This window comes from Molossus molossus, unplaced genomic scaffold, assembly GCF_014108415.1.
Source record: "Molossus molossus isolate mMolMol1 unplaced genomic scaffold, mMolMol1.p scaffold_m16_p_7, whole genome shotgun sequence".
Taxonomy (NCBI): domain Eukaryota; kingdom Metazoa; phylum Chordata; class Mammalia; order Chiroptera; family Molossidae; genus Molossus; species Molossus molossus.
In genome coordinates this window covers 106,247,921-106,272,882 of record NW_023425401.1, presented here as the reverse complement: position 1 = coordinate 106,272,882, position 24,962 = coordinate 106,247,921, and the positions used below count along the sequence as shown (strand labels likewise).

The 24,962-nt window shown below is 45.7% G+C and overlaps 1 protein-coding gene across 1 annotated transcript in view; it reads right to left on the bottom strand.

Moving 5' to 3' along the window:
• Positions 1-24,962, bottom strand: part of CNTNAP2 (contactin associated protein 2) — a 1,693,809-nt gene that overhangs the window by 1,137,096 nt on the left and 531,751 nt on the right. The window contains exon 2 of the mRNA XM_036246733.1: positions 14,979-15,089. Within this exon, the coding sequence (XP_036102626.1) occupies positions 14,979-15,089 (111 nt within the window). The remainder of the gene's footprint in view (positions 1-14,978; positions 15,090-24,962) is intronic.

The window sequence follows — 24,962 nt, the reverse complement described above, 5'->3', positions numbered from 1 at the left end:
ATGAGGAGAAATTCTTTAATGATCTTCACCACTAAGCAAGACAAGGGCCTATGACGTCTGACTGACAGTCACCTGAATCTTCTCCCCATTTGGGGATCAGAACACGGCCCCACGTGCATCAGACACTGCTTCTCGTCGTGACAATGACTTCACCTCATTACCCCAACAAGCTCCCACCTCAGAGTCCCTAGAAAGCTTTGGATATCGGGGTGCGATGTGGAAATGAATGTGGAGTCCAGCTCAATGCATGTTGACTGAATGGCTGGGCTACACCGACCCTTCCATAGTCAGCCACAGCTGACATCTTAGTCTGATACTTCCTTAGTCTTGTCTATTAGGCCTTTCCAGGTCTCGGCCTGTGTCACTGTGCATTAGAAGTACTGAGAGGGCCCCGGTTGAAAGAATCGATGCCTCTATCTTAGTCCATTATCACCATTCCGATAGGTCGGGCCCTCGTGCACCTGTTTGGAGAACATCTTTGGAAAGACGGAGCCCAATGTACTGTGTTCGCCTCGTCTTCTTGGAGGTGATTTGCACAAAATTAAAACATGCATTTACATGCCGCAGACCAGGACTTATTTTTAACCACTTTTTTGTTCTTTCTTTTAGGTTACAGGAGGTCTTCGTCATCACGGGAAAAAAAAAAAAAAAAGATTGGTGACGTTCTCTCTCAGCCTGAATTACTCAGAGTTATGTAAGTGTTTATGAATAATGAATGTCTAGTTGAGGTCCCTGAAATATGAATAATGGTGCTAGTTCATGCAGCAGAGGGAGGCAGGGTTCTCCTCCAGCAACGGGACCTTCATTTCTCCACTCTGCCTTCTGTTTTTCCCCACTGTGGAATGTGAAACTCGCATGATAACACTTTCGAGCTTCTAAAGGAATCAATCTCATTTTTTTTCTATACAAGCTACGTCATCCTAACACAGAAAAAAATAAAATAGGAGGAGGAGGTCCCTAGGAGTTGAGACCGAAGTGAACCTTACATCTTGATTAATCCCATACACAGACACAGAACCACCGGGTTTGAGATTTGAGTCCCAGTGAGAAGTCTATTTGAATTTACATCGTCGTCCCTCCAGAAGCTGCTGACCATGTTTCAGGCTCTTAACATCTCGCCTGTCTCTCTTTCCTTAGTGAATCCTTGCCCAGTGATTGATAAATTGCTAAGGAGAATGAATGCCTTTCAGATGGATGCCATATCAGTAGGAGAACCGTTCCAAAGATCTCACAGTAAATTACTGTGGAGTTATAACAACAAAAAACCCCAGCATTTCCCCTCTGTTTTACCCACTGGGTAGCACGCATTGTCTTCTCTCCAGCAAAGGGCACAGAGGCTCCTGGCTGGCATCGCTACGCCTGTCCACCACACGTCTCCTCATGTTCAACCACAGGAAACTGGACTGTGGACCGAGGGAACCAAACCGTCTCTAGACCATGTAGAGAAATCTCTGACAAATCACGTAGACAAGGCGGTATTTTTGCTGGAGTTGCATTGTTTGGGCGTATCCAATAAGATCCCTAAAACTGAACCACGTGGGTGCTTTCCCCCGAGTCTGAGGGTCACTGTTTGAGTTTGGCCATCACACCTGGGAAGGGGTGAGGCTGCTCACAGGTGACATAGCCTCTCTCCTTCCTCCCTCCTGATGCCCAGTGAGTGCCAGTCCTTTGGATATACAACCAGTAAACACTGTTTGTTGTTCCGAACGCAACTGTTTGGTTGCACATTTCTCTTTTAATTGTGGAAACTCAAATACCACAGTTTGTACGGCAAACCCAAAGGCATTTATTGCTTCTCTGACATTCTCCTGAGGAAACTTTTTTCCATCATACATGACTAAGTCTTGAATTCTATGTAGAGAAGATTGAAAATAATATCTTGAAAATAATCGTTTTTGCTCAACCTATCCCGATACCTGATGTGGAGAAGATCGGGAAACACTGAATCCATTCCCTTGGTGGTCTCTACCAGTTTTCAAAAAGTACAGTCATTCTGCTGAACACTAACAAAACAGAAGGCGACATGTAACGATGTCGAATCTCACACTGGAAGAAACCATTCGGCCATTGATGACAATCTCACAGTGGGACATCGTTATGACTCCGCCATCTCATTCCCATCTCCTACCAAACAGAGATCCACGTTCCGGCATATCTGGTCAACCTCAGACCTTTTCGATTTTGTGGTTGAGTTGTGTCTCTGTTCTTCATCCCTTTTCACTCTGCCCCGACTTACTGCTTTTTCTCCAGGTGTGCTTTGAATATTAAGAGCGTTAGCAAGTCAATAACGATATTGCAGCTGTCAGGTTCAGGCATATCTCCCCGAACATCATTGTTTCTCTCACTTTCATTCTTCCCTGGGAGACAGACTTGGGTCTCAATGTTTTGCTCCGATCTTTGCTGTTCGCATCTGCATAATAGTTCAAGTACGGTTACGTCTTTGCTGTCTACCACCTCATCTCATAATTGAGAAGCAAGCCTGAAGAAGTCTAAATGTTGGCTTCTCTTTGAAAGCAGGGAGCAAAAAAAAAAAACAGCGGTCTTTTAAAAATATGTCATTATACGTAAATATTTAAAACGGTACCTTGATTACTCTGCGATTATTTAAAACAAAGATAATAGGCAAAGAAAGAAATGACAAAATCAGTATACACTTCTCGAGAAAGAAAGAGAGAGTGTGTCCGTGTTCTAAAACACCAGGGGGAAATCTGGCTACGGTCTCTGACCAGTGCAATATTCTTCCAACTTTTCTTGAAAGAACAGCTCACATGGGTAGGGGGGATATGAGAAGAACAGTGAGTGATTTTAAAGTCAGAAGAGTTTGCTTCAGATGCTCAGATCTGATGTCAGCTGTGGCCTTGGGGAGGAGTCTACAGTTTCTTAGATTTTATTCATTTTTATTCATAAAACTAAATGTTGTTACTTCTAAATTCTTCCCTTTTGCAGGGAGCAGAGGAGATGCCGGGTCTACGCAGACGCACGAGACATGGGGTGTGTGTGCGACTCACAGCCGGCGTCCTGGGTCAGACAAGGGGGTCTACAATACAGCACACTGAGTTCTGAGACAGACGTAAGAACACAGCCCACCTTGACAAACGGGGAGGCAGCTGTCAATCCATCATGATGACTTCTTAAAAAGGTGATACCTGAACTCACTTCCAAAGGGCAAGCAACTTAAAAAGGTTGAAGTTCTGGCCTGGCTGGTGTGGCTCAGTGGTTGAGTGTCGACCCGTGCACCAAGAGGTTGCTGGTTCGATTCCCGGTCAGGGCACATGCCGGGTTGTGGGCCTGATCCCCAGTGGGGGGCATGCGAGGTGGCCAATCAATGTTCTCGCTCATGGATATTTCTATCTCTCTCTCCCTCTCCCTTCCTCTCTCTAAAATCAATAAAGAAGGAATAAAAAAAAAGTGTTGTAGCTCTGGCCCTGGCCTGGTGGCTCCATCCGTGAAGCATCACACAAAAGGTTGCTGGTTCGATTTCCGGTCAGGGCACATCCCTAGGTTGCAGGTTCAATCTCTGCTCAGGGTGCCTCAGGAGGCAATGGATCAATGTTTCTCTCACATAGACATGTCTTGCTCTCTCCTTTCTCTGTCTCTAGAATCAATTGAAGAAAATATCCGTGGGTGTGGATTAAAGAAAAAATGTTGAAGCTCTCCATGAAGAATGACCCGTATAATAACATGGAGGCCAGTGGGAAGAACTGCGTATCATTTCATATGTGGGCATAAGGTGCTGACGGATTGGGGTGGGGGGAGGGTGGCGCCCTCTGGCTTTCTGGCCTCCCTGGACGTGTCACCATGGTCAGTCTTTCCACAGTGAGGAAGGTGATCCCTTCTGCCCACCTGTGTCTCTCTCCTGATGGTACTGTCCCACAGCTCAGTTCAATCCTCCTCCTTCTGGGACCTCTCTGACCCTAGAGGAATGAGGGACCTCATCACAATGGGAAAGAACAGGCCCTTGAAATCACGTATACGGCTAATATCACAGAGCCACGTAGCCTACAGAAGCCTGTGATTTCAACCTCCACTTCTTTTTAGATCATTCAGGGCGGAAAGGCAGCGGAAAGTGGCCAACATGGCATGTCCTCGCCGAAGGGCAGCAATAGGTCCCGAGGCTTTGTAAAACCAGTTTCCACGACAGCCTAAGGGATGCGACACGAGCTCACCCCCTGCCGCATCTGCTCAACGTCGTAAAGAAGCAGCTTTGAGGAAGACACGAGAGTCGAGGACCTGAGCTACTTGAGATACTTTTCGTTACTTGAACAGTACAGCCTGTACGGTCCAGCTAGCGTCCTAAGCATCAGCGAAGAGGAGATAAAACAACCGAAAAGATGCAGATCAGGAACGCGTTGAAATGCATAGGTGCCAGAACCGGGCTAGGGAAAAATCTACAGAACATGTAATTATGCAGCATCTGTACATTTGCTCAGGCTCAGACTGTCTGACGCATGATAATTCACCCTGCAGGCACCACAGTCTCCTGGCTCCTCGTGGCTACGAGGTGACGGTAACAGACATAACGCCAGACACGGCTCCTCCAACTGGAATCAATAGCATCGCCCACCGATTTCCAAGTGGAAAACAGAGACAAAGGAAATAAATTCCAGAAGCTGCCGAGGAGGAAAACAAAGCGAGATAAAACCGTCCAGGGCGAGTCCCTTCCATCTCCAAGGAAATAAAAATAGCTGAGAAAGAGTAAAATAAAAGTGACCTTTGCGTGAAAACCTGGGGAATAAAACTTTCTACCTTTTGTGTTTACATTTTCTTGTTAAAGAGGCAGGAACAATAGAAGCAGGCTGTTCTAAAGGCCCTGGTTTATTGCAACAGTATCCATGTCAAACGGTGTATCTCTGTTTTAAAGCAAGGGGCCAAGTAAACAGACTTGATTGCTCATTTGGAGAAGAGAAAAGACAGAATGCTCACAAAGTCTGGACCCCTTGGAATTGTTATTAGTGACAATATTTTTAGAATTCGTTTGCAATGCATGGGTATAAAAGGGAGGTAATCTAATTTTTTTATTCTTCCCAAAGAAAATTGTGTAAAAAAGACATCTATTTGCTAAAAGTATTAAGACAAGGAACTATTCATTCTAATTCGTATGACCTAACCAGGTTGCTAATAGAGCTATAACTAAATTAAATCCTTTCAATGGTCTTGGAAATAATTTGGTCTTTTTTTTTTTTTTTTTGGTTTCCTAATGAATGAAATAAGGGGATGGAGACAAACAGGCAGAACGCAAGGGACCTCCCCTAATTATAGAAGAGCAGAAATTGAAGGATGATGCAGAGCCATGCATCTGGTACGGAGAAAATGTAATTATAGGGTTTGAAGAACATTTTCACGCGTGTGGTGGTTTGTGCCCTAACCTTGTCTAATAAATGGACCCCGTGCAGTGCCCGTGACAGGGCTGAGTCCTGCATGTGGTCAGCTGGTGGAGTTTCCCAGACACTGATGTGCGGACATGCCCTGCTCATTTTTAATCTTTGTTTCTTAAAGGCTGCCCTGTGGCAACCGAAACAGAGAATGCATTCCTTGTGGGCTAGACACAAGATACAAGAGCCCGTAGAAGGAATTCTGCTACCTAAGGGCACCTGTTAGCGAGTTGGTGCTGCAGCTCAAAGTGAAACCTCCTCTGTGCACAACACATCCTGAGACAAAGGGCAGATTTCACCAATTCAACACCATTATCCTGATGCACCTGTTTCACGGGGGGGGGGGGGGCACTCTGGGAGGTCATCCATACCATGGGGCCACTTCCCAACTGTTCTGAGTGTACATTCTGGAAAATGGATATTGGATTTTTTTTTTAAATATATAAATGATGCTAACAGTGTTTGCTATGGGTATCTACTCTCTCTCCTTGTCGGGATCACAATTAGCGACATCAGTGACTAGCTAACTTGCGTCACTTTCTTTGGACACTGAAAATGTTAGCAAATGCTCCCTCTTAGTTGAATAAGTCATCCAACAGAGAGGCAATGAGCATTTGAAGTTTATAATGGGTAGACTACTATATGGGATAAGTATAATGATATATAGTTGTTCATTCATTTTAAAAAAAATTCTTTGAGAGTCAAATGTGTGCAGTACCGTGTTAAGAAAGTGCTTTGGGATTGTGTGAACATTTCTGTCGTAAGATGAATATTTCTTCTATGGTATAAATCATTCACATAATTTCCCCCACCTTCTTAGCAGAGATGTGGAAAATATTAGATACTCTCTTTAAATAAAATTAGAAAACATCAAAGGGAAAATTAGACATTGAACCTCCAAAACATATTATTGGCCTATATTCCAGAATGGTTTAGAGAGAAAAATTCAAATTGTAGAAACTTGACTGGAAAAATATATTCTTCCAGCTAACTTGGTCATTTTCAAAGTTATTATATAGGAAGCATCTGTAGGCACAGAGGAGGAAGTGTTTACACATCACTAAGAATCTGTCGTGGTCCAAATAGTACCATTTTCAATGTTGTGGGTAAAGTAAAATGACAAGGCATGTGTCAGAAAGATAGATTACAAATATGTTCATTGATTAATCACAAGTTTCCAATTCTTTTAGACAATCACCTGTTAATATTGTGCTATAGGAAGAGTGTCGGGAATGTAACATTCCAGAGCCATTTCATAGATGGTAGCAGTGGTTAATGTAGTAGCGCTAACTCTCATCAAGCTCATGATTTTCTCACAGACAAATAGGAAGCTCTTGGCTACAAACCTAGCAGCAAGGGAAGCTGAGCAAGTGAACCTCTCAAATGCCCCAAATGTGAGGATTGTTTAAAATTGCCAGGTGGGCCTGGCCAATATGGCTCAGTGGTTGAGCATCGACCCATGCACCAAGAGGTCACCTATTCGATTCCTGGTCAGGGCACATGCCCAGGTAGTGAGCCCAATCCCCAGTGGGTGGCATGCAGAAGACAGCCAATTGATGTTCTCTCTCATTGATGTTTCTATCTCTTGCTCCCTCAAATCAATAGAGGGGAAAAATATTTTTAAAAAGGAGGAAAAAAGAAGAGCATCTCCCAGAATAAAAGTGTGTCCACTGGCCCTGCAGAGACCCCAGGATAAAGAGCGTCTCTGATTACCCTAGAGAGGGCCACAGAGCACAGTCTTTGCCTGGCTGATCTGATTGTGCAAACTCGTGTTGTATGTGTGGGTGCAGAGAGCACACGGATGTCACACACCTTGGTGTTCTATGAAATGCTACAGAACCTGGCATAGACTTCCATGCAGGACACAAAAGAAGGGATTACAATCCCAACATTAAAAACATGTGATGCCACAGAAGAAAAATGGCAATAGTGTCTGCTCATCAAAAAGGCATGTCTAAACAGACTGTGAGCCATTTCCGGTGCATATGCTTTGCACACTGCATGGTCACATGGTCAGTCATTGCACATGGACCATGTATTGTCCATTTAGTTTTTTAAAGCTTCCTGTGAAGCCCAACTTTTGATTCACATTTGAGAACTGAAGTAAAAAGAAAAAATGAAAACCTCCGATAGAGTTAGAGGGCAACCCACATTCACTGAAAAAGGGAATACATATACAAAGGCTTGAAAGAAAATAACGTAAATACATATTTTTTTAAAAATAGCCAGAATATATAGCGCTGAGAGAAAAAAATAAAGAACATTTTTTGAATTCTCTATAATGTCCAGAAAAATTCTTTTTTGGTTTTTCTGAAGATCATAAAATTAATAAGTATTATATTGGAGCCTATAAAATCTAACTCAAATTATATGAAGATAACAAGAACAAAATGACACTTTGAATTCACTGACATAAACTCCTTGATTTGAATAGAAAGGGATTTAAGGTAAAACGACTTGGACTCGATTTAAGTTAATGTTAAACAGCAGTCTAGCTGTGTGACACTCATTAAAACATTTTTCTCTTTCAATTATTGTCTTTTTTTCTTAGAGGATGATAGGGGAGACACACACACAGTGACAAATACACAAATTCTAGAAATCACTCTTTAGGGAAGCACTATTTTTTTAAATTAATTAATTAATTAATTTTTTGTTACAGATGTTTCTCCTCCCCCCCCCCATTGAATCCCCCTTTCTCTTTCTCCCCGCCCTGTCCCCAGCTTTGTTGTTCATACCCATTGTTCATGCATACATGCATATAAATTCTGTGGTTTATCTCTCCCCCACCACCCCTTCTTCTGGGAATTGTCAGTCTGTACCCTACTTCCACGACTCTGGGACTACCCCATTTCTCAGACTGTTATGTTCATTATATTCCACAATAAGTGAGATCATATGATACTTGTCTTTCTCTGTTTGGCTTGTTTCGCTTAGGATGATAGTTTCCAGGTCCCTCCATATTGTCTCAAAGGATAAGAGATATTTCTTTCTTTCTTACAGCTGCGTAGTACTCCATTGTGTATATGTACCACAGTTTTTTTATCCATTCATCTACTGATAGACATTTGGGCTGTTTCCAGATCTTAGCTATTATAAATAGTGCTGCTACGAACATGGGGGTACATATATTCTTTCGGATTGGTGTTTCAGGCTTCTTAGGGTATATTCCTAGAAGTGGGATCACTGGGTCAAATGGAAGCACTATTTTAGTAATGACGAGATTATTTCATTTAGTTGCTTTAAAATATTAACATCTGCATTATTATGTTGAGGAGTCGAGGGCAATGGATGGCAAAGAGGCTGATATTTAAATGCAAAACTTTTTGTAGATCATTTCATTTAAATTATATAACTGATTCACGTTAACATATAAAGAAGGGGCCTGGACTTCCGTGATTACTCTGGTGTAATAATGAACAGAACTCTCCAATTATAAGAAGTTCCTGGTTTAGGCAATAAATTATATAGTACCCATATAAATCAGGACACCAGGATGCAGAAAGTTTAAATAATTGACTAGCACCATAATCATCCTCGGTTGAGTCCACATCAGAACCTAGTTATGCATGAGTGCACGCCCTTCTCCCACTGCTGCTCGGCACTGTGTAAGAGCCAGCAACATCAGCAGGTGTTTCTAGAAGACTAATTTGAAGATGAAGATATATAACCCGTCCAAACAGAAATGTCAAATATCCTGAAATGCTACATTCGAACATCAGCCTTCTGGATTTTCCTGCTCCCAAGGATCTTGTCTTAAAAGGCCAATGTTCCTAGGAGAAGTAACACTTCAGATGATGAATTCGTAATAAAGAAGTAATGAATCATCAACGAGTGGGAGGAGGGAGAAGTTAAGAGAATCACGGAGTCAAGGATAGAGGACGAAGGGAAATCGTGGCATGAAATCTGCCAACATGGATAGAAACTCACCAGTTGGGAAGATGAGTCTATTTCAGAGTTTAAGCCTTGATGGAATCATCTAAGGAAAGAGCTTCCTCATCAAGGTTAAGAACAGTACTTGATCTGGCAGATTCCGGCTGCCAGGAGTAGGTAATAAGGAACCAAAGGGTGAATCAGGGACAGGAGAGAGCAGAAGACCACCAGCCCAAAGAGGGACAATATCCTCACGGAGGCATTGGGATGGCTTTCTCAACTCATCGGGCATCCGCTCAGCTTTCGAATGTCCTTAGCTGTGACAGATCTTTTGAATATTTAAAGCAGAAAAGGGGAGAAAGAGTAGAAATAAGTAGAGAAGGTGTTTACAAATGTAACTAAGGGACATGATAATTCAAGGTTCAAGAAAAGAGAGAGTATGTTGCTTTCCAGGGGTAGCAGGGACAGGTTCTCTGAAGAGCAGAGTAAGTGTGATTATTTTGGGGCCACCTAGGAGCCTTTAGGGGCAGAGCTACAAGGCAGGTATGGACTGGACCTGTGCCCTGAAGTTGGTGTTATGCTAATAATGAAAGCTTCCTCTTGGACAATAGGAAGCCGAAAATTATAAAAGTAATGATTTGACCAAGCCAAGGCATCAAGGCGTGGCGGCAATTCCTAACGTCAGGGGTGTCTTTTAAGGGAAGGTCAAGACTGTAGTTCCCTTTAAGGTACAAGTGTGAACATTCAGGGATCCCTCTGCCAGTCTTTCCAGATGTCGGTCACACACCTGTTCCTTCCAGAGGTGATCCTCAATTACGTGGCCTACAGATGCGATCTGCTCTCCCCGCTGCAGGAGACACGGGTGAGCTAACTTCAAAAGACACTGCCAACTGCAGCTCCCTGCCCTTCGCTCTGAATACAGAAGATGTCCCCAAGGGGGAGGCATTATCCAGGAAGTAAATCTAAAAAGAAAAAGGCTCTGAGGAACTGTGAGCATCGACGCATCTGCCGAGTCAACCCAAGTGGCAAGTGAGAAAGAGAGAAGATGATCCAAGGTCTACATCACTCACGAAGCAATGAAACTGCCGGCAGGGTTGTTCCAGCTCTCGAGACACGAAGCAAACTTGCCGGAAGCCACCTCTGTGTAGGTTCTTTCTTTGGGTGAATCTATGTGCGGCGTGGATACGGCTTCATCTGGCTTACTCGCGCGTGACCAATGCCAGCTTTGAGCAGGAGACGTGGATTTGTGCCTCCGGACCACTGGTCCATAGCTACCCCGCTTCAGAATCTAAAGTGCAAACTCTCCGTTCATATAGGCGCCCTCTCTTATTTTAATCTGTAAAATAGGGACAATGATAACTGTTTTCATACTTTTTATTTTTGAAAAAATCTTTATTGTTGAAAGTATTACAGATGTCCCCCCTTTTTCCCCCTACTGACACCCTCCCCGCTGCTCCCATGCCCACGACCCAGGCCTTCATCCCACTATTGTCCCTGTCCGTGGGTGATGCATACATGCGTATACATTCTTTGGTTATTTGGTTTTAATCAGGAGTTCTTTAGTAACTAGGAAGACACATTTACTCAAATTAGCTGGGGCAAGAGGAGGTGGGCATCATAACTAGAAATGTAAAAATCACAGACGCAAGAAGTACAGCCAGAGTTACGGCCAGATGCCAGCAGGGACCCAGAGAAGAGGGATGACGAGGATATTATCAACCTTCTAGTCTTTGCTTTCACTTCTCTCTATTTACACGGGGCCCATCCTAGGTTCCCCAACAGCCTTCTCAGTTCCCAAATCTATGTCACATACAAAGAACACAGATTCTGATGGCATCAGCTGAGGTCATGGGTTTGCTCTCATCATCCGTGGACTGTGGAAGGAGAAGAAGGTGCTGTGGTTGAATGGCAGCCCCTTTGGGGCATAGAAGGAGGATGAATACTACCAGAGGGATGGGAACTAGGAAGCTGGCAGAAGAAATGATTGACATCCCTAACTTAACATTCTATCTAACAAGGTTGTCATGAAGGTCAAGTGACATGCAGGGTATACATGAACGCATTTTCTAATCTGTAAAATACTGTAGACATGTAAGGTAGAGGATGCCTTATTCAAAGCTCTCAAAGATTTCATATCCGTGCTACCCTTGGGCCAGAGTAACTCATCGATTGCTATTCACTCATAATGGCACAGACTGGGACACTTTCAACGAACAAAGAATGTGGAGATAAATCCGGACTATAGATCACAGGAATTAGGTATTGTTCAAAGACAAACAAAGAAACAAACAAGACATTTAAAGCAGGAGGCTCCGAAAGACACGAGAGAATTACAAGTGGGTTTTCCATGTAAACATCACATGTCTCCCCAATTTGTCCTGGACTGGCTCCTGATATCAAAGCTGTAGCAGACAAATCTGTATGGAGAGAACCCCAAAATTAAATTTCATATCTCTATTAATTTGCCCTCTGAATGTATATTTGCATTTTTCCCTGCTTCTCTATGTATTCATGGGCTCTGTCTCTCCCAAATGCCTTTGAAGGATATGATTTAAATAAGTGATCATAAAAGTTGAAGCCCACGTGTATCAACGCAATGCTCAAGTGACTTTGTTCTTTTCTACATTTGAATAATTAGTAAGCGACACCCTTTTGCCCTCTGTGTTCGGCAGTACATGATCTTCCTACTTGCAGGTGTGTACACGGTGTACGTATCAGCGGGTTCTCACCAACAGCGAAGCAGGCAGATACATCTCCAGCGTTCCCGGCTTCTCTTAGGTACACTGTTTTTCCCTCCCTTTGGATTTGCCTGCTGCTTTTATTTATTTTTCAGATAAGTAATATCATGTTGTGCTATAAAAAAAAATCTATCCTCAATCAATGTGGGTCACTAGCCGTTTGTACCTTAGCGTGAGCTTGAGCCAAGGCGGCCCCTCTCTCAAGACCACAGTGTATGGATTATATAATGGCATGAAAAGCTTTCTTGCTTATCAAATAACCCTGCCTGAATTCTTTCTTCTTCTTAAGGAAGAAATGACCCTCCCTCGCTTGCTTGCTACCTTGATGCACACTGAGGTCGTCACTCGGGTCTCGTGTGTACCTGCAGACACAGGGCAGCGCGAGGGTGGAGGAGTAGTCGCTGTGTGACAGTCCCAAACACCTCGGTAGATTGCACGGGGTGGTGTTGAGAGGGAGTTACATGCAGTCATGCACAGTATCCCACTGATAAGCCAAAGGGGTCTTTCAGGGTCAAAACACAAGTCCCTAAGGCTGCCCATAACAGATGCTGATGCAATAGACACAGGCAGGGGTGAATCTGTAACAACAGCACACACCTTGCTTGCTCCCAAAGAGCTCCTACCTCGGGAGCTCACCCCCGTGCACAGCGCACTGTATCAGTGATCAGAGATGCTGCCCAAAGGGCTAAGAAACGGTAACTTTTGTTCTATAGTCTTTTGCTTTTGAAAGAACTTTCTTTCCGGAAACACATTATTATTTCTGTCTACAGATATGGAGACATAGGTACATATTCTAGAAACTACAGAGAAAGCTATTATAAACACCCTCCTCCAATCCCAGCATCCAGGTTATTAATAAAGTTGACCCTCTAGAAGTTTCACTTTAGATACCTCACGGCATATACATGAGGAGTTAAACAGATAAGCTCTAAGCAATTGAAAGCGGCATCTTGTACTATTTTAAAACAAAACCAATTTTAACGTAACTTTGTGTAAATTGCATGAATGCAACAACAAAAAGCTATTGGTGTTTCTTCATAAAAATGTTACTTATAAAAAAAAATCAAGAACAAATATATTTGCTGTTAAAGTTACGGCTTTTATTGGCCTCCTACTCTGAAAGGTTAGAGGAGGGGCAATGCACCCATCCATTTAATTCCCATAATTTGGTATTTTTACATTCTTGCATCTATAAAATGGATACTCTGTTGTACAACCACAGCTCGTAAGTTGATGAGCCACAGTGTTATACTGAAATGGACTCACTGGTCAGCACCAGTCATGTGATCATGTTTTCTTTCTTCTTTTTTTCTTTTCATTCGTCTTATTGTTGCTTGGACAACATTATTTGTATTCTCAAAGAGGTTGTACGTGCGACCTGACCTGCCTTGCCCGAATTCACTGGGTATAGAATTCATCAGTCATATTCCCTCACCAAACTTTCTTTAAAATATTTTTGTGAGTCTGTTTCCTCTCATTACAGTTGTAGGTCTCCCGGTATTGCCAGACTTCTTTTAAAAAATATACAATGCTCTTGATAGCTGGGGATATAGGTTATTAATTTCTTTTCTCTTTTATATTTTGCTCTAGGTTTCCTAGTTCAAGGCCACATGGATTATAATTACTATTTAGGTATAGAGATTCCTTGTTTTATGTTTTGTATCCACATTGTTTTTTGTTGTTTTTATCAGTGACTTTTATAGAAGAGGAATGAATTAAACTTGGCATTAGTTTACCATGTTTAAGCAAAACTTTTGATAGTCTATAGTAACTCATCAACTCTCATGCCCATAATCTAATGAACATCAGATCGTATAAAGAGAGAGCAACTTATTAATACTACTTTTAAATCAAAACTATACATATTTTTAAATTTATATCCCTCTACTTTGCCTGCACTTTTCTTTCCCCAAATCTTTTTACTGGTTAAGGTCTCTTTATACTCTGTGAATCTCTGTATATATTAATGTGTACATATTATGCTATCTTTATCTACCCTCTTTTATTCTTTTCTTTGGTCTTTCTGAGTCTGATTACTCTTTCTCTTTTCTGACATCGTTTTTCTTTCTTCCTTCTCTTTTCTTCTTATTTTGCATTTCTTATCTTCCCGTGTTTCACCTTATTTATGTTTTTTCCTCCTTCCTTCCCTCTGTCTTCTTCCCCTCCCCTTCTCCCTCTCCTTTCTTCCTCCTGTGTTTACTTACTTTGATTTTTCCTCAGTTGGCTGTGATTTGAGTTTAGTATTCCCTGTTTTATTGAAAAAAAAAAAAAAAAAGGTATGGTCTTTGTTGGTTGATCTTTAGTTATCCAAGAAAAATATTCTTCCCTCCCTTTTAAATTGCCGTTCGTTGATATTTTTATCAGCGTGCCTCTGAAGCAAAGCAGTTCTAAGTTTCTGTCCCTTTCTCCTCTGCGTACTGCGGTCTACTTGGAAATGACCCTTTACTAATTAATACCAGGTCTTTAAAGTCAAAACCTCAAACTCCTTTTTATACAGCTTTAATACCAAAGTTAAATTCTGTGTACTGGGGGAGAAATTGTAAAGGGTCATAATTTTTCATGCTGTACTTTCAGTAGAAACTAAGTTGTACCTTAATAAAGAGGGAAAAAAAAAAAAAAAAAACAACTTTTTGAGCACTGTACACATTTGAAATCAACTCTTTTCCACCTTTTTCTGAGTGATTTTCTCATTAATGAGAATTTCCTGACCTCCGAATTTTGATGTCACTTTGAATTCCTTATGACGTGCAACTCTGCAAAGTCTCCTCTTTCATTTATCAGTTCTTACTTTCACCCCAAATTTTTGCTCCCCAGTAGTGACTGGAAAAGAGGGTTACAGTCTCTTGGGGTCCACAGATAGAAGGGGGAAGAATATTTATGGTTGCTTGCTAGTGGTTGCTATGCAATGCAATGTATCTGAGAAGCAAACTATCCTTAGAGCTGTACATATAGCATTTCTTATTTCACACACTGGTGGAGACGAAAGTCGCCTTACCCCCTCGTTTGTTGATCTTGGCGTAGCCCGGAGAGTAGCTGGCGGACATGGAGGAGGAGCTGCTGAACGCGACGTGGGGGAGCCCCAACACCAGCGGTTCGTCACATTTTTCTGAAAAGAGAGGAAAGAGAGAGAGCACCAGTCAAACCCTTTATACAGAGATCGGTGTGTCTTTGTCAGAATAACCATGGACTGCCGCACACATTTACAAATCTTTGATGCAGCAGTTTAGCAAATGAGCAGAATGTCGGCAACTCAACTAGGACATCCTAACACACCCCAGGAGCGGTGTAAACCCCTTCCGGTTTTCTGGGGTTGGAACTGTGACTTTGCTTTATGCCCAAGGGCCTCCATGCAGACCTGCTATCTCCGGGGCCTGAGCAAAGCTGAGGCTGTTTATTTAACAGGCTTGGGAAGCTGGCACCTCCTGGCAAATCTTCATCACGGGAGTAGAGAATGGCAAACATGGAGCTCGGAGGAGGGGAGGCCAGGACGCATCCTACCCAAACGAAAAGACTAAGCAAACAGGAGTCAGCAAAGGAGAACCCAGTAATCCCCGACTTGCAAAGCATCTGAAATGCATCCGTTCCCATGCTGGACCCGCCGGCTGGACTGGTACCGGGTGATCCTTCCACGCTATTCCTCTTGGCTTCTACAGGCCATTCACTGTCTTGTCTTCTCCTTCACTACCAGCTGCTCTCAGGATCCTCGGAGGCATCTTATGTCTAAATGCTCAAGTGCCCAGCACGCAACCCTTGGATTTCTCCTCCGTGGACTCTCATTGCCTGAGGGGCTGAGTCGAGGCCGGCCTGTGTCTGGTCATTCTGGACCATCCGATATGCCGCCTCACCCGGCCATCCGCCATCAGGAAGACCGCAGGGGCTCCCTCGTCCCCGACAGTCCTTGTGTGCTTAGCGCCCAAAGGGGCCTATTAAAAATGTAAGGGGGCCGTTCAACTCCTGTGCTCAAGATAGCCACTGGCGCCTGCTCCCCAGCCCTTGGGAGAAAAGCAGAAACCCTTCAGCGGCCACAGTGGCCACAGCACTGGTGGCATCTCATTCCCGAATCCTTGTCCACACCTGTCCACCTCCAGGGCCCCTGCCCTTCCTTCATCAACAGGCCTGCTCCTGCCATGCACCTTCCCGATCACTAATGCAGCTGTCACCAGGCTGGGACCTCACTCCTCCCAGGCCCTGCTCGCTGTCACCTTCCACCGCTGTGGACGAGCGTATGAAGCCCACCGGTCGAAAGAGCACCAGGCTACCGCCTTCACCCTCTGCACCCACCCTGGCCTGGTTTTCCCACAGAGCATTGCGAGTCACCTGACACGCTGTGTTTTCCCTCATTCCATTGTTTGGTTGGCTGGACGCTCTGTGGGAATAAAGTTGTTCATAGTTTGCTTAAGGCTGACTCTCCAGGGACCTGAAGAGCAGTTGACACACACACTAACAGCATTTTCTGAATGAAGAATGAATGAATGAATGAATGAATGAATGAATGAAGTGAGTGAATGGATGACCTGAAGCCCGCTGCTTGATTACCATGACACACCACACCTGATTCATACATAGGCGCTCTTAAGTCCCCAACAGGTGTTAGTAGACACTCAGCCCCAGAGGCACCGAGCTCACACTGCTTAGTCCAGAGGGGTTTCTAGCTCCCTAGTTTATAAACAGGAACAACATGAGCAGAAGGGACGCACTTCTTTTTCTGAAAAGTCACTCAGGTGGAGTTACGTTCTCAATGATACTGGGGAAACCAATTGTCTGTCATTCATTATCTCATCCCTCAAGCGTGTGCAAATTTGAAGTTAAAATAAACCAGGCCATCCTTGTAAAAACGTTGTTAGATTTCTTATTTATATGGTAGGAGCCTCTGGGGATTATGGCATGGGTGTACGGATATATTCCCCCCAAAGCTAAATGTAAAAAGATAAAAATATGAACATAAAATTTATTTTTAAAGTATCAGTTCTCATAAAATGGGTGTCTAAAGTGAAGGGTTTTACATTAACTATGTTTTATTTTTTAAATGTGATAGTCAGTTTAGCTACCAGTGAGCCCAAATAAATAAAACCTTGATTTCCTATCTCCTGATTCACTGGAGTCTAACAGTCTATAATCTTTTGTCATAGTTCTGCATTTAACTGGAGTAATTCTTACTTCTAAAGCTCCCACTCTATTAAAATTAAAAATAGAATTGCCATTTGAACCAGCAATCACACTTCTAGAAATATATCCTAAGAATCTAAAACACCAATCAGAAAGAATACATGCACCCTTATGTTCATAATAGTGCTATTTACAATTGCTAAGATCTGGAAACAGCCCAAGTGCCCATCAGTAGAAGAGTGGACAAAAAAGCTGTGGTACATTTACACAATGGAGTACTATGCAGCTGTACAAAAGAAATATCTCTTATCCTTTGAGACAGCCTGGAGGGACCTGGAGAGTATTATGCTAAGGAAAATAAGACAGTCAGAGAAAGACAAGGATCACATGGTCTCACTTATATTTGGAATCTAAGGAACAAAATAAACTGACGAACGAAATAGATCCAAAGACATGGAAGCAGGGAACAGACTGATGAATCTCAGAAGGAAGAGGGTGGGGTGGAAAGAGATTAACCAAAGAACTTATATGCATAACCTGTGGACACAGACAATAGTGCCTGGGGGGAGGGCAGGAATGAGGTGGAGAGGGTCAATCAGGGAAATAAAGAGGGACATCTGTAATACTTCCAACAATCAAGCCAAATTAAAAAAAGAAAAAAAAAAAAAAAGAATGTGCTAATGTTCATTCATTCGAATCTATACCAAGCGCCCATGCTGGGCACAGGAACCAAAGCAATGGACCAAACTGACAGCATTTCTGTCCTCCTGGAATAGGATGTCTCTGGGAAAAGAAACTTTACTTTTACAAAAAGTAAATTTATGTAATGAGATGACGGTACATTCTGCAGAGACGTTACTACAATGGGGCAGGGGGTGTGGGGTCACGTGGAGGCTGAGGGGGTTGCTGTTCTGGGCTGTCTGGCCAGGACAGCTTCTCTGACCAGGGGTCTCTAAGCGTCATCAGGAGGAAATGGGGACGCGAGCGGAGTCAGAGACCCTCAGCCCAGTGCTGGGAGGAAGCTCTCAGCCCACGCCTGCCACGGGGCAAGCGTGGTGAACAATGCACGTGCTGAAAGCTAACACTCACTGCACGCACATCCAAGGTGACCGAAACGAAGCTGATGAATAATTGATAAAACGATCCATTAGCTCATTTAAATTTAGGTCGCAAATGGAGCATTTATGAAACCCGAAGGCACTTCATCCATATTACATTTTTGAAAATTTGACTTCTGCAACAAAGGTATCATCTGTACACCAAGTTTTAAATGTGTAACTTGTCTCTTAGAAATCACATAACTCAGAATAACAAGATTAGAATAACACCGAAAACATAGACTTAGAATAAACTTGGAATCAGGAGATATGAGAGCATATAAGAGATTGTTGTATTTTAATTGTCTGCCAAGGGTGACTGACATCATCATCAGAACGGAAACACTGTGACCGCACATTCTCCTACGTGGACACAATGTATAAGCCGCGGTGACAGAAAGTGCTACAGGCGCTGTTTTCTGGGAAGGCTTTTCATTACAAATATTTATTGAGATTTTCCTCTATGCCTTGTACTGCTGTACACACATTGGGAAATTAAAGAAAAATTATATATATATGTATATAAACACACACACACACACACACACCCCATCCATCATTTATCGTGGTTAATCTGCTCCAGACTCTAGCGGTTGCACCTGGCGTTGAAGGGTTCCTGGGGTGCTCGAATACATAGGCCTACAGCCCATACTTACAGTGATTTTAATTTTAATTGTAATACAGGGGTACATACTTGATTCAGACAACCGTGCACACACTGTATCATTTTCACTGTCTTGATCAACTTTTTAATGAATATATTTGAAAAAAACGTGATACAGTGAAGCCACCAAAGTCAAAGTGCAAAGTGGCAAGAGATGACTGTATATTTATTATATATATATATATATATATATATATATATATATACATACACACACACATATAATACACACACACACACATATATATATATATTTTTTTCTTTTTTTTAGAGAGAGCCCTTTTTCTCACCAGAGGTAATACATGGACCTACCAGAAGCAATAAACATGAAAGAATAAGAGAGACTAGCGAAGAGTTTGTAATTCATGCTGAATAGACATCATCACATCTGAAAGCCACGAGGAATGAGAACACAGGGCCACTGTCCAGGTGCAGGGCTTGTGGCCCCGGCTCTACCTACGTGAGCACCTTGTGTCTATCAGCTGACCTGGGTGCAGATGGGCCACCCCGCCGTGCACATCAGCTGACCTGGGTGCCCATGGGCCAACCCGCCGTGCACATCAGCTGAACTCGGAGCCAATAGGCTGCCCCGCCGTGCACATCAGCTGACCTCTGTGCCAATGGGCCACCCCACAGTGCACATCAGCTGATCTGGGTGCCCATGGGCCACCCCACAGTGCACATCAGCTGACCTCTGTGCCAATGGGCCACCCCACAGTGCACATCAGCTGACCTGGGTGCCCATGGGCCACCCCACAGTGCACATCAGCTGACCTGGGTGCCCATGGGCCACCCCGCAGTGCACATCAGCTGAACTCGGAGCCAATGGGCCACCCCACAGTGCACATCAGCTGACCTCGGTGCCAATGGGCCACCCCACAGTGCACATCAGCTGACCTCGGTGCCCATGGGCCACCCCGACGTGCACATCAGCTGAGCTGGGTGCCCATGGGCCACCCCGACGTGCACATCAGCTGACCTGGGTGCCCATGGGCCGCCCCACAGTGCACATCAGCTGATCTGGGTGCCCATGGGCCACCCCGACGTGCACATCAGCTGACCTGGGTGCCCATGGGCCGCCCCACAGTGCACATCAGCTGACCTGGGTGCCCATGGGCCACCCCGCAGTGCACATCAGCTGACCTGGGTGCCCATGGGCCACCCCGACGTGCACATCAGCTGACCTGGGTGCCCATGGGCCGCCCCACAGTGCACATCAGCTGACCTGGGTGCCCATGGGCCACCCCGCAGTGCACATCAGCTGACCTGGGTGCCCATGGGCTGCCCCACAGTGCACATCAGCTGACCTGGGTGCCCATGGGCCGCCCCACAGTGCACATCAGCTGACCTGGGTGCCCATGGGCCGCCCCACAGTGCACATCAGCTGACCTGGGTGCCCATGGCCCGCCCCACAGTGCACATCAGCTGATCTGGGTGCCCATGGGCCGCCCCACAGTGCACATCAGCTGACCTGGGTGCCCATGGGCCGCCCCACAGTGCACATCAGCTGACCTGGGTGCCCATGGGCCACCCCACAGTGCACATCAGCTGACCTGGGTGCCCATGGGCCACCCCACAGTGCACATCAGCTGACCTGGGTGCCCATGGGCCGCCCCACAGTGCACATCAGCTGACCTGGGTGCCCATGGGCCACCCCGCAGTGCACATCAGCTGACCTGGGTGCCCATGGGCTGCCCCACAGTGCACATCAGCTGACCTGGGTGCCCATGGGCCACCCCGCAGTGCACATCAGCTGACCTGGGTGCCCATGGGCTGCCCCACAGTGCACATCAGCTGACCTGGGTGCCCATGGGCCGCCCCACAGTGCACATCAGCTGACCTGGGTGCCCATGGGCCGCCCCACAGTGCACATCAGCTGACCTGGGTGCCCATGGCCCGCCCCACAGTGCACATCAGCTGATCTGGGTGCCCATGGGCCGCCCCACAGTGCACATCAGCTGACCTGGGTGCCCATGGGCCGCCCCACAGTGCACATCAGCTGACCTGGGTGCCCATGGGCCGCCCCACAGTGCACATCAGCTGACCTGGGTGCCCATGGGCCGCCTCACAGTGCACATCAGCTGATCTGGGTGCCCATGGGCCACCCCGCAGTGCACATCAGCTGACCTGGGTGCCCATGGGCCGCCCCACAGTGCACATCAGCTGACCTGGGTGCCCATGGGCCGCCCCACAGTGCACATCAGCTGACCTGGGTGCCCATGGGCCGCCCCACAGTGCACATCAGCTGACCTGGGTGCCCATGGGCCGCCCCACAGTGCACATCAGCTGACCTGGGTGCCCATGGGCCGCCCCACAGTGCACATCAGCTGATCTGGGTGCCCATGGGCCGCCTCACAGTGCACATCAGCTGACCTGGGTGCCCATGGGCCGCCTCACAGTGCACATCAGCTGATCTGGGTGCCCATGGGCCACCCCGACGTGCACATCAGCTGACCTGGGTGCCCATGGGCCGCCCCACAGTGCACATCAGCTGACCTGGGTGCCCATGGGCCACCCCGACGTGCACATCAGCTGACCTGGGTGCCCATGGGCCGCCCCACAGTGCACATCAGCTGATCTGGGTGCCCATGGGCCACCCCGACGTGCACATCAGCTGACCTGGGTGCCCATGGGCCGCCTCACAGTGCACATCAGCTGACCTGGGTGCCCATGGGCCACCCCGCAGTGCACATCAGCTGACCTGGGTGCCCATGGGCCGCCCCACAGTGCACATCAGCTGACCTGGGTGCCCATGGGCCACCCCGCAGTGCACATCAGCTGACCTGGGTGCCCATGGGCCGCCCCACAGTGCACATCAGCTGACCTGGGTGCCCATGGGCCACCCCGCAGTGCACATCAGCTGATCTGGGTGCCCATGGGCCGCCCCACAGTGCACATCGGCTGACCTGGGTGCCCATGGGCCACCCCACAGTGCACATCAGCTGACCTGGGTGCCCATGGGCCGCCCCACAGTGCACATCAGCTGACCTGGGTGCCCATGGCCCGCCCTGCCGTGCACATCAGCTGAGCTGCTGTCAGGCTCTGACACGAGCATGGTCAAGTCCGGACGGCACAGACCATGTCAGAGGCCACACGGGGCTCTCAGCTTCCTTCTGCAAATCAAGCTGGAGTAGAGCCCGGCCCTGCTCACTCACTAGGTACTGTCTACGGCTGCTTCCACACAACGGCACATGTCACAAAAGAAACCACGGGGCTTCCAAAGCAAAAATACGTCTCATCTGACCTTTCATAGAAAAAGTTTCCCAGCCCGGCCAGTGTGGCTCAGTAGTTGAGCATCGACCCAGGCACCAGGAGGTTGCTGGTTTGATCCCGGACAGCACATGCCCAGGTTGTGGGTCTGATCCCCGCTGGGGGACATGCAGGAGGCGGCCAATCGATGTTCTCTCTCATTAATGTTTCTCTCTCTCCCTCTCCCTTTCTCTCTCTCTAAAATCAATAAAGGAAAAAAAAATTAAAAAAAAAAAAGAAAAAGTTTCCCAAACTCTGGTCCAGTATCAAAAATATTCCAGCTAGCCAGGGAAAAGAATGATTCATGATCACTTATGATACCAGGTAATGTATACCTAACAATAGAACCTAAAGAAGTGAAGAACTTCAGACAGGTGAAAAGAGGGCTTAGAATGTTCTAGAAAGAGGAAACAGCTTAGGCAAAATCATGGAGGCCATCGTGAGCATGAGATTGCCCAGAGATGGTTGTAGTAGAAGTCCCTGCAGGAACATATGGCCCTATGATGACAGACTATGCATTTTATTTCCAACTGTAACAATAGTCATTACGCATGACCTACTCCAAAGGATCAGCTTGCTTGTTGTGTTAGAACGTGCGTCTCAGTATTCCGCAGAAATTAAATACTAGGGAATCAGGCAAATCCCTGTAGAACATTATAATTGTTATAAAGGAGAAAGAGAGAGAGAAAGGGAGGGAGGGAGGGCATGCACACGCAAACACTTGAGTTAATTTAGTATTGCTTTTTCCCATACTGGCTTGTCTTCCAAAACTCCAGCAACAAGCCATGACAAATATTTGGTCTTCGGTGGAGCTCCCGTCCAGGGAATCTTGGATGAAACTGGAGGAGCCGATGGGCCTGGAATCTAACTTTCACACAACTTCCGTCAATCAGGAAGGAGACTGGCTGTAAGAACTCTGTTCTAATTCAGTAATAATTGCTGTTACCCTTCCCCTAAGAGGGACGAGGTCTCTCCTGACAAGGGGCGGGCAGGAGCGTGCAAGGTTGGAGGCGGACTTCGGAACACCTGGAGCTGACTTTCAGGATGGCATTCAAACATATCTCTGATTAAAATAACGTAAGATGTTGGCAACGCAATTCGTAGAATTTAAAATATGTGTTTTATCACCCCTTTGGAAACATGCGCCCAGGGCAAAGAAAACAATTAATAATAGCAGAGGACGCCCGAACCAAACAGCGCTCTCAGGACAGAAGCTGGAGAGGCATCTTCAATGTCCCTGAGGGGGAACTTTGTGAAAGGCACATTCTCAGTACAATGCCCCACTCAACAGTCTCCGTATGTCCTGCGCATCCGGTTCTTAGCGTTTGAAGCTGGGACTAGCCTGCCTCTGGTTTTAGGGATAATTTCCTTCATAATCAGGACACATTTAAGACAGACCTCCCTCTAAACTCCCAATCAATGCTCCTTACAGGCAAAACCCTCTTGAACTGCGAGTTGAATCGTTGCGCTAATTCCCTTCCTTCTCCGGCTCCCCGGGAGCATCTGGGCTCTTCCCAGAGATGTCCCCTCTTCCTCTGACGCTCCCTTCAGGGTCGGAGTCCCAGGAGGGCATTTGGCTTCTTGTTCCTGAATTTCCTGAAGCTCTGTCCACCCAGCCACATGCCTGTCTATGGCCAGTCTTGTATTCACCCGTCCGAGCGTGCGGCTTCCCGGCGCCCACCTCCTGGGGACTGTGTTCGACTACCACTGACCATGCTGTTCCCTGACCGCATTCGTCTGACTCCCGAGACAGATCTTGCTTTTGGTTACGTTGCTTCCGTGGCAGTGAGGAAAGCCCTTGGACAAACAATGTGTTATTTCTTATTTAGGCTAAAGGATAGTTTCAGGGGTTGGATGAGAAGGAGACTGATTCCATGACTCAGGTGTTTCCTGAGTAAGCGCTGAGATGCGTAAAGCCCATGGAGGTTTTACAAATTGTAAGCAGTATCTCTTTCCACGCTCGGGACAAGAGAAGACTGGGATAGGGTCTAGTGCATCTATGTTTCAGAAACTTTCTTCTCCAGATTATGATTTCTGTCTCATTTTTAAAATTTCCTTTTCAAGAAAGGAGGAAGGGAGGTAGGGAGGGAGGGAAAGAGGGAAAGAAGGAGGGAAGGAAGAAGGGAAGGAAGGAAGGAAGGAAGGAAGGAAGGAAGGAAGGAAGGAAGGAAGGAAGGGAGGGAGGGAGGGAGGGAGGGAAGGGAGGAAGGAAGGAAGGAAGGAAGGAGGGAGGGAAGGAAAGAAGGAGGGAGGGAGGGAGGGGGGGACTAGCACTAACAATAACTTCACAATCTGTTTTTTATGGCTGTGGCAGGCCCACAACTTTTACTCCCCATAAACCTGGGCCACTGGTTGCAGAATTAGTTTGTTTTGATACACTTAGAAATATGGTGCTTTGTTGTTTTCTCAACACGCATTACTTGAGTAGGCACTATATTCCCCCCCAGAACTTTACTAATGTTAGCATTCCATTCAAAAACCAAACCCAGCTTAGATCACACCACATGTCATCTGTGGAAATCTCATACCCCAACAACTATTCTTAGGGTAAGTGTGTAGCCATCATAGCCGAAAGCCAATTTATAAAAATTGAATAATAGTATAGAATATTCAAGTATTGTACTAATTCTTCAATAATATATGAAAAATGCAGGAAACAGAAACATGGCATTCCCTTCCAGTATTTTTTATATTTTACATAGTTGAGATGCACTTTTTTTTTTTTTTTTACCTTAACATGGTCTAATAGGTATTTTCTCAGGATAATAATGACTTTTGAAGGTAGTATTTGTTGGCATGCTGACCTCTTTCAGAAGGAAGGGGGCTTCTTCCCATTCTCAATATAAGGCAGGTAGAGCACAGA